The sequence below is a fragment of the Folsomia candida genome, unplaced genomic scaffold, assembly GCF_002217175.1.
Source record: "Folsomia candida strain VU population unplaced genomic scaffold, ASM221717v1 Fcan01_Sc008, whole genome shotgun sequence".
Classification (NCBI taxonomy): Eukaryota; Metazoa; Arthropoda; class Collembola; order Entomobryomorpha; family Isotomidae; genus Folsomia; species Folsomia candida.
The window spans coordinates 1,781,522-1,791,383 of NW_019091200.1; the positions used below are offsets into that span (position 1 = coordinate 1,781,522).

Sequence of the window (9,862 nt, forward strand, 5' to 3'; positions counted from 1 at the left end):
TACAAAAATTGACACAGGGCCTTTACACACAGAAGGCATTTATCTACATGTACATACATACATACAAATACCTTCCCTACAACAAGTCTATCCGACCCCTACAACCGTAACAATGTACAATTTAAGGTTTATTTTATACATATGAATCCAACAACCCTTGAGAATTCTCACCTTCATTCGTTCCTACATACAATGCAGCTCCTTCCTACCCCTGTTAACCATACGAAACAAATTTATGTACCTGTCTGCATACCTGTGTGATGCTGCTGCTGCCTTTAAAGACTTCGTTTGTTACCTTTTACACCTTCCTTACCTACAATCTCGCAATGTTTTAAAATCCTAAAATCTGCTCTACAACACAGCACTCTCTTCTAAGAAAAGAAGTCATCCATCCATCCAATCCTACAAAAAAGACGTAAGCAAGTATAATAAAGAAAGAAATCTTGCCTGAATGTGTCAGTCTGTGGGAGAAGAAATCTCACAAAAAACACCTCTGGAATTCCGTCCAGACTTCGTAAGACTTCCGGTCTCTCTGCGAAACCAATCAACAAGTGTTTCCTGCCCCAGTTTCGACAAATTCCTCATCTTCCAAGTAATCATGAAGAAACTGGATTATCAAAGTTAATTTTAATTAAACTACTTCAAATTTCGTGGTGAAAGTTACTTGATTTAAAAAAAAACGCCGTGGTCGCCGTCGTCGAGTAAAAATGGGGATCTCAAAATTAGTATTCGCGACGACGCTGCTGGTCACAATATCGTTACCATATTTCGTCTCAGGACAAAATGACGGGTCTTCGTCGTCATCGTCGTCGTCCACCGAGGAATATTTTGGTCTCTTGTTGGGACGATTTAACGTTTATCATCACGCCATTTCCGGCTCGCTTTATGCCGTCAATGCAACGACGCTGCTGATTAAGAACTTTTACTATGATGGGATGGGGAAGGATGCCTACTTTTGGGGAGGTTCGGGGGGAAATGGACCTGGACCGAATGGTTTCATCATTCCGGATCAGTGGGGACGGTAATAATCTCACTTTTCATAATTTACAGGAAATTTTTTACTAAAATTTGCCATTTTTCGCTGAAATTTCAGAACTAACGTCCTCAAAAAATCGGATAATCGCGACTTTACTCTTACTTTACCAGAGAAGAAAGTAATCTCAGAACTGAAATGGATTTCAGTCTATGATTTGTCCCGATTGGTAAATAAAATACGTTTTTACAAAATTCTTAAAAAATAGTTGAGAATTATTTTTGACCCAATTTTATTTTGAACTTGCTACACAGGAGAATTTTGGGGACGTTTATATCCCGGATAATTTTGAACCGCCAGGAATCGTGACGCTGCCCCCGTTCACGACCCCCGCATCCGACGATATTTCAGACTGTTCCTCCGATAATATTGAACTAATTGATATGAAGACGATACGAATTGGCCGACTGTCCATAATCTCGTATCACAATCAAGGTATTTAAGCACTAATGAATTAATTAGCTAACAAGAAGGACACGTATGTAAATTAACAATTGATGATCAATTAATTAACGAAGAAAATAGACTTATTTTATGGAATGTACGTTGTACGTATAATTTTAATTTTGCAATTGGAGAAAGTACAATTGGGAAAGGCAATTATGAAAAATATTAGTGTTTAAGTTGCACGTCGTTTATACAAAAGTCGGCATATCATCTTATTTTAATTACGAAAAAGATGACAGGATTCCAACATTTTTTTTTCAAAAACGTCTCCAGAATTCTGTATGAAAATCCCACTCATTTAACTTTGAACAAGTCGATGAGTTATTAACAAAATTTCCAATTATTAGCAAAAATTCAGTTTTAGTAACAATTTTCATATTGGTAATAGCTTATCTTTCCAACCCTGTGAATCCTTTGAATAAAGCGTGATAAAACTTTATCCAGAGTTGTGCATAAAAAATTTTCAGCAGGTGAATTTTGATCCGGGCTTTGTTGATAATGCTTTACATACATATAATTGGTGTACATTTATGAAAATTAATTAATCATTAATTAATTCGCCTTTTTTAGAAAACTACTTTGCCGTTGGAAAAGGTCTCGTTCCTTCGTTACGGAGTGGAGCAGGGTGGCGAATCCCAGACGAAAACGGATAGTAAGTTACATACACTGATTAATTACGAGTTAATTAATGAGTAAATTAAATAAAATCTGTCCTCATCAGTTTGGAACCGCTACGATCCTACAACGCGGAAGATATCACACTTACTCTTCCCGGAGACTTAACCTTATCTGACAGCAACGTCCATTGGCTCGCCGTTTACGATAAGATGGCGGATAAGGCGTTATGCTACGTCAACATTCCGTCCACATCGGGCAATGCTGGCGCTTATTCGGACGGTGGTGCAGGCGGTGGGGCTATCCCGCCCAGTTTGCGGCGTACCTTTGTAAGTTGACAATAATTTATCGTCAAATAATTTGTCCGGATTTTGTTCCTCAAATAAGTTGCAAGGCTTTTTTATCAGAAATACGACTACTCCCTCCCAAACTGCGTCCCACTCCATAACGATTTTCACCTCGCTTGGGACGTTGTCGGACAAACGATCACCTTCGAAATGGTGGCTGTTGCAAGTACGAGAAAATTATTAGTTATAAATTTAACTATCTGTAATAAATTAATTTATATCAACATAAAAATGTGCTAATTTCCGCCAAATTTATACAGATGACGACGACTGGCTCGGGTTCGGTTTGTCCGGTTCGGATAACAAGACGCAAATGATGTCTTCCGACATAGCGATTGGTCACATTAACGTGAAAACGGGACAAGGAGTCGTTCAGGATTATAATGTCGATGCAAAAGCACCCGTGAGCGTTAATTTTCGTCATAATTTTTGCCACAAGTTTCGCCATACTTAACTTTCGTCATAATTTTGATAAATTACTATTTAATTGCTATTTAGTGCACCTCGATCCTGGAAAAGAAACGTGGCGTCTGTCTGGATTCGGAACTTGGGCACTCTGACTCGATCCAAGTCTTGGAGGGGAGAAGAATTGGGCCTCTGATCGTTATCAAGTATCGGAGACAACTCAAACGGGCAGATGAAGCGGACAAAGACATTGATCCCGACAAGGTACACTTATCAGTTATAATAATTGTTGATTTAAAAATGCCTTAACCGTGTGATGAGCGGGATTGTGCTACTGGACGAAAATATGGGTGGTACATACTTATTATGTAGATACATATGAACAGTTTTTGTACTAAATGTGACCACCTGGACCCTCACTCTTGTGGAGGCGGTTCATGTTTTTAACTTTATACTTACATGTGTCCTGATTTTTTGCAGCCAATCCCAATAATTTGGGCGCTTGGACGCCTCCTGGCTACCGGTCAACCCGGCTTTCATCGCCTCTACCCTCGTAAGCATGTCACTCGAATCCAATTTATGCCAACGAGACCGAAATCCTCATCCCCTCATCAATCCTCCTCGTCCTCCTCCACCTCATCGGAGGAAGACTCGTCGTCCTCGTCATTCTCGGACATGACCTGCCAACCCTTCCTCATTCCAGACCGGACATCATCCTCCGCCCTCAAGCCGTGGGGCGCTGCGAAAATTGTGGATGGAAAACTCCGCACGTTCTCGGCCCGGTTGGGACCATCCGCTGGACTTCGCGGGTATGAAGGGATGACCGGAGTGGCAAATCCGGGCTACGCGTGGTACATTCAGGGCTACCTCGCCCCAGAATTGTACATGCAGCGAGGGGTCACATACTCCTTCAAGGTCGAAGGTGGCAATAATCCGCACAATGTGGAAACTTATCATCCCTTCATTATCACGACAGAGGTGAGAAATTTGGCGTCGAAAATTCAAAGATTTTGATAAACCGGGTTTCGATTTTGTCACGTTTTCGTGAAATCGGTTTTTCAAACCGGTTTTAGAAAAAAATTGTTGATTAAGCAAAATTTGCATTACAACAAATTTAATTTAATTTGGGAAAAATATATCAGAACTAAATAATTTTTCCTAAAAAATAAGATATTGTAATTCATAACTCTGAACTAATTTTGATCATAAAGCTGAAAACGGGTTTTACAAAATCGGAAAACCCGAGGTTTAATGTCTAGAAATTGATTTTTTTTAAGGAGAAAAATTACTTTCTTCCACAGGCCATCGGCGGACAAAACGCTCTCTCATCCCCACGATCTAACTCAATCCTATCCGGTGTTGAAACGACGCGTCGCGGCCTCTCCCGCCCCACCGCAGCTGGCCGTCTTTGCCTCTGGTCTCACGAGGAGAAGGGTCGCAACAACTTCAAATCCTCTGATCGACGCCTCGACGAGAGTTACCCGACCTTCGAGAAATTTAGAAATAGTTTAAAACTTCGCTGTGAGAACAGCAGTGAGCCCTCGATCGTCGAAGTGACGCCCAACTCGTCCTGGCCGGATGTCGTTTACTACCATTCCTTCACCCAGCCCGGGATGGGCTGGCGGATTCACGTGCTGGACGGTGCAATCGTGGGGGCTGCCGTGGCGGAGGCGGAGGGGGAAAGCAACTCGGGGGAAAAAGTCGCCAGTGTCTTTTACCTCGTCACTGGAATGGTTGTGATGACCATGACATCACTGTTTTGTTGTAGATAATAGCTCATCCATCACGTCATCGGTCGGGTTGGCTTTATGCAATATATTTATTTAAACATGTCCCTTCATTACTGATCATTATTAATTACATACAGAAAAATGGTGAAGTTTACCGCAAGAGACTGATTTTTTTTAAAGAAAAGTAGTTCCAATGTTTAAACTATGCTATTTTATCAAACTTTATTACATTACATTTTATTACATTTGTTTTTGTACCGGCAGAAGCTCACACAAATATCGAAAGCAATTTACTTTTAATTTACATAAATACAAAATTGCACATATATGAATGACAATTATTAAATAGTGGAGAATAAATTGTGTCTGTATTTAATGATGAGGACGAATTATTTATTTACAACCGATAACGTTCCGAATTTTTCCGGAGAGCTGATCCTTGACTAGAAGCACGGCCAGGATTGCGGACATCGTGGAGATAGCGTTGACAATCATGCGGGCATAAGCGTAGGTAGCGATAATCAAGGTGAACGTTAGGATGGCTGGTTCCTCCTCCTGCTTTGGCGATCCGAACAGTAAATTGTTCATCATGAACGTTGTGCTCAAATCCTGGGCGGATACGGGCCCCTGGAAGAAGAACTTGAGGGTGCAGCGGACAAGGAAACCCACTCCGATGTAGAGAATTCCACTGGAAGCTATGTTTACCTGGTGGAAGAATGAAATGACAAATAATTAATCAACTAATGAAGGAATTATTACACTTTAAATTATATTCTCACAAAAATTTCAAGATCTGCCTGGGCCGTTAGAGGAACGATCATTTCCCGTACTCGATTGAGAACATGTCGCCGTCCCAGTTTCATCCTGAGATCGTGCACATAAAAGTGGCCAAGATTTGCTCCCACGATGACCGGCAGGCTGATATTGACCCCAGGAATTCCAGTCCATTTTGAAATTAGGAGAATTACAAAGACAGCTGCAGAGTAGGAAATGGAACGTAATAGTTCAACCTTGAAGGGCTGATAATCACGGGGGTGGTCGTGGTGATGGTGGGAGCATCCCGAGCAGCAGGGTGTGGCTGGTGGTGAATCTGTTGATAACTCTTGTGGGTCATCGAGTGATGATACGTCTGACCAGTCTGGGTCATCGAGTTCGCCGTCTAGCAACTCGAGGTCATCCAGTGGTGTTGATGGTGGTACGACTTCCTCCACGAGTCCGATAGCCATGGCTTTTTTTGGGTCGATAAGATAAGATTTATGTTTGTGATAAGACTAAATAATATAGTTGATAAGACGATATGATAAGATCGGGAGAGACGAAATGCAAATCTCAACAAACTGCGAGACGGGGGTGTTGAAACTGTGTGAGGAGAGGTCAACTACGAAACTGTTGTGTTGAGGAAGATTTTCATGCGAATGAGATGAGAAAATCATGCGAAAATCGAGAGGTCAAAAATTATTGATCAATCATTCCTCCTCTCCTTTTTCTTCTCAACGAACTCAACGAACTCATATTTCTCGATTCAGTTTAGTATTTTTTCGTAAAAATATTGTCGAAAAATAATTCCATCTATTTTGGATTATATTGAAATTTCTTGATAATTATTATTATGGGGGACTTTATGGATAAGGCTTCTGCAATCTGGAAAGCACTGGATGACATGGTTGATAAGGATCCAGAAGCGTACGCCAAGTTCATCTCGTCACAATTAGAAGAAGGGAGGGAACTATTTGGCGGCGGTGACCACACCCCTGCGACGGCGTCATCGGATAAGGCGAAAAAAGTATATTTTTTCACATTTTTTGTGGGTCATTATAAAACTTGGGAGTTGCATGGCGTCGATTTTGTTATGCCAGGTCAGCGGCGGTGGGGGTGTTCATCTCCTAGACAAATTGCAAGGGTTGAACGTATCAACGAAGGGGGGTAAAAAGTGCTCTGGAGAAAACATGTCAGCATCTCGTCCCACGCAAAAGAATGACTTAACTAGGTCGACTGATAAGAATCTTCTGGACGACCAGGTCGGTGGGAAAGGGAGCTTGTCAATCTTATCCATTTTCAATTTGGTATTTAGAACAAGAAGATATTATTTATGCATAAATACAAATAATAATGATAATAATAATTACTTCTTTCATTAGAAGAATGACGATGCATGTGGCAATGAGAAAGATGATCTTTATAAAGAAGAGACTCTCCGTCTCATTCCAGAAGAAGACAAGACGGATAAGAAGAAAGAATCTCGTCCCTTAATTGAAGAACTTAATTAAAATTTTACCAGACTATAATTTATCACGAGTTTGCATTATTATTCCATTCCAATTATTTATAGATATGCACACATAAAGTTGTTTAAATACATATCATATAAATGCAAACTAAAAAGTATTCGAAAGTAGTTAAAATAATCACGGTTGACGGTGATAAATCTTAATTTGTCTTTATTTCTCGTCAGTCGTCCAGTCCACATTAATGCGTTCTTTTCTTTGTGGGAGTTGAAAGCCTGAAAAAATATTTTTATTCTTTATCCATCACAATTTCAATATTTGTTCTCCTGCTGACTTTGTTTTGATGCTGTGGGTTTAGTAGTTTAGAGTTTAGTGACAGACTTTTATCGTCCCATATTTAATTAACTAATCGACTACCTCTGAAGAAGTTGTGCAAAGTGGAATATTTTTAATTAGTAGAGGCGAATTAGAAGTAGATTATTAGCTAGCATGTCGTCCTCTTCTCTTCCTTGGGACGACTTTGATGGCGAAAGTGCCAGTGGTGGTGGCAGTGGGAGTCAAAATATTAAAAGTCGAAAACGGAAGGCTAGGGAAATGGAGGGAGGTGTGGATGCAGGCTCGACTAGTAAAGTCTGCGTCTCCAATGAGATCGCCACTGGGCGACTTTTGCACCACGCCGTCGCAAGCGATGACAATTTCCTCCTTCTCATCATGAACGTCATGTCGAATTCTGACCTGAGGCAGATCGCCAGAGTAAATTCAGATTGGTGCAGCATGGCGTATCAGGTACATTATTTTTAATTATGAGGAAATGTTTAATTAAACCGTAGCATTAATTTGTTTTCAAAAATTCCAGGTACTTCGAAGTCGCGTTGGGAATCGACCCTTCCATCTTCTCTGGACAGATGGGAGTGGAATGCCATTAATTTGGAGGAATCATTTTCACCCAAGTTTGCTCTTCAAGCCGTGGGACTTAGTGGGGGCAGAAAATTCTGCGATTATTCAGGACACGACTCACTGGGATAAATTGAAAGCGCAAAATAAGTTTCAAGATGTTGAGGCGATTATCATTTGTGGTAATCCAAAAGTGGAGGATTTGTATATTAATGCGGAAGCTGGTGAGTAGGAAAATTTATTTGTAATTAAAATTTATAGCTTGTATTAATTTATTGATTTGAATCCTTTATTTCTTAGAGGGAGACAAACTCCCTCATGTGAAAACCTTAATTCTCGTCACTGCTCCCATCGTTTTCTTTTCTACACACAATTCCGAGATTGTCGGCGATAGCCGCTCGGGTATTCAGCATGTCTGGACAGAAGGGATAACTTCAGCTGGAGGGGCACATCGATTTAAACACGTTTTGGCCAGTTTATGCATTCCAAAATCCTCGCACTTTAGCCTTGACTGCATTTCAGTGAACTCGGCAAGTTTGGTTAATCTGTTTAGTTATTATTTATTTTAAATCATACTATTTTTTAGGATCCAAATCTGTGGCCCTCGAAATCTCCCCAGTCAAACTCACCGGGTTTATGGACAAAGGCGATTGTTGTCTTCCAATGTTTTTCTGAATATGACATGAACAACGTTGTAGAACAAATCTTGGCAGAGTAATTTACTTCTAATTTAAGCCAAATTTTTCATGTATAATAATTTACATTGATTAAAATTTGTTTGCCCTTCAACTACAGGTCTTTCACAAACGGTGCTCCTGAAATTTCCGTGACCTCTGTGGAATGCACGTTCACCACGTCAAACGAGTCAAACGAAGCCCTACTCGGTACAATCTTGGTTTTTAAGGGGGATAACTATGTGTCCTCAATTGTCGTGGACATTACAGAATCTGACGTGAATTACTTGAAGCCACAATTTCACCAGGCAAAAAACTATGCATACACACTTAAGAAAATACATACATATTTCAAAATACATACAATTTTACGTTTTCTAATAGATTTCTGGATTTATTGGGAACAATCAGTTTGCCTGCTTCGCTCTCCTCTTTTCCCAATGTCCTGTTCATCCCGGGACGGACAAGTTTAGTTCAGAAAACGAAATTAAATTTATGAAACAGTTTCGACAACAGTTTCCCCACGTTCCTATTCAAGGCTTTGGAGGTGAGCGTCCAGTTCGCAGTAATCTCATATTCTCTCCAATCGTCGACATCGACGCGCTATTGGCCCGTGACATGGGTCACATGCAATGCAAGATGGACGATGATACCGCCGTGGGCAGGACCCTAATGAGCATTCTGCTTGTGAAATATCCGCTCCAGAATTAATGATTCTTACACTAGAACTGTTTTGATGTCGTAATTTCTACAAAAATTGCTGTCAATCTTAACCTGACGACGTAAACTGTATTATAAGTCTTCCCACCCAGTAATTTGTTTTTGAAATTCTCTCCCTCGTCCCGACGCAATAATTTTCTGTTTTGATATCGTAACTTCTATAATAACTCTTGTTAATGTTAACATTTGTAACTTTTCCCACCCAGTAATTAGTTTTTGAATGGACACGATCCATGACTTGCCTTATCTTTGGTAATTTTGATTTGACGACTTTTAAAATATGAATTATTAAAAAAATATATATCCTTTAAAAAAGCAGCGTTCTCGGATATCCATTAAATTTCATATCATTAAAAACGAAACCAATCTCTTCTGCGGTTTAAAATGTGATTCTCACAAATCCATAATTTATGTCGCTCGGTATCCTCCTCCACGCAATCTTTTATTCCTTAAAGCTAGCTGTCAATGGAATCCGCACAACTAACACGCGACCTGCGTAAGGTCAAGTAAGTTACATTCTATTCATTCCAGTCGTAAGTATAAGCTTTCATATGAATATACTTGATTCCGTGGCATTTAACAATTCAAAACTGATGATGCTGATTTGCTGTATAGTTTGTGAAGCGGAAATGAAGTCAGACTTTGACTCGGATGCGAAAGCCCTAGGATTAAATAACACTTTCATTCTCACTCTCGCTCTCCTCTTTTGTTGGATGTCACCCTCCCGAGATATTGTTACGTGTGTTGACGACATGACACAATCACTGCTCAT

At 40.2% G+C, this 9,862-nt stretch overlaps 4 protein-coding genes across 4 annotated transcripts; 3 read left to right on the plus strand and 1 right to left on the minus strand.

The window, feature by feature from the left end:
* Nucleotides 1-372: 372 nt before the first annotated feature.
* Nucleotides 373-4,953, plus strand: LOC110852882 (protein Skeletor, isoforms B/C). The gene is made up of 10 exons (XM_022101027.2): nucleotides 373-1,021; nucleotides 1,094-1,202; nucleotides 1,288-1,468; nucleotides 2,051-2,132; nucleotides 2,202-2,424; nucleotides 2,503-2,608; nucleotides 2,703-2,845; nucleotides 2,941-3,111; nucleotides 3,328-3,825; nucleotides 4,149-4,953. The coding sequence occupies exons 1-10, from the start codon at nucleotides 708-710 to the stop codon at nucleotides 4,617-4,619; spliced, it is 2,298 nt and encodes a 765-aa protein (XP_021956719.1). The 5' UTR covers nucleotides 373-707; the 3' UTR covers nucleotides 4,620-4,953.
* LOC110853173 lies at nucleotides 4,755-5,947 on the minus strand. Its single transcript, XM_022101418.2, has 2 exons — nucleotides 5,357-5,947; nucleotides 4,755-5,282 (listed from the first exon to the last, which is right to left on the minus strand). Exons 1-2 carry the CDS (start codon nucleotides 5,801-5,803, stop codon nucleotides 4,971-4,973), a joined length of 759 nt encoding a protein of 252 aa, XP_021957110.1. The 5' UTR covers nucleotides 5,804-5,947; the 3' UTR covers nucleotides 4,755-4,970.
* Nucleotides 5,948-6,063: 116 nt separating this feature from the next.
* LOC110853619 lies at nucleotides 6,064-6,994 on the plus strand. Its single transcript, XM_022101907.2, has 3 exons — nucleotides 6,064-6,360; nucleotides 6,434-6,640; nucleotides 6,716-6,994. The coding sequence occupies exons 1-3, from the start codon at nucleotides 6,187-6,189 to the stop codon at nucleotides 6,842-6,844; spliced, it is 510 nt and encodes a 169-aa protein (XP_021957599.1). The 5' UTR covers nucleotides 6,064-6,186; the 3' UTR covers nucleotides 6,845-6,994.
* Nucleotides 6,995-7,140: 146 nt separating this feature from the next.
* LOC110853278 lies at nucleotides 7,141-9,408 on the plus strand. Its single transcript, XM_022101530.2, has 6 exons — nucleotides 7,141-7,588; nucleotides 7,659-7,920; nucleotides 7,997-8,226; nucleotides 8,283-8,410; nucleotides 8,492-8,678; nucleotides 8,755-9,408. The coding sequence occupies exons 1-6, from the start codon at nucleotides 7,292-7,294 to the stop codon at nucleotides 9,079-9,081; spliced, it is 1,431 nt and encodes a 476-aa protein (XP_021957222.1). The 5' UTR covers nucleotides 7,141-7,291; the 3' UTR covers nucleotides 9,082-9,408.
* Nucleotides 9,409-9,862: the final 454 nt, after the last annotated feature.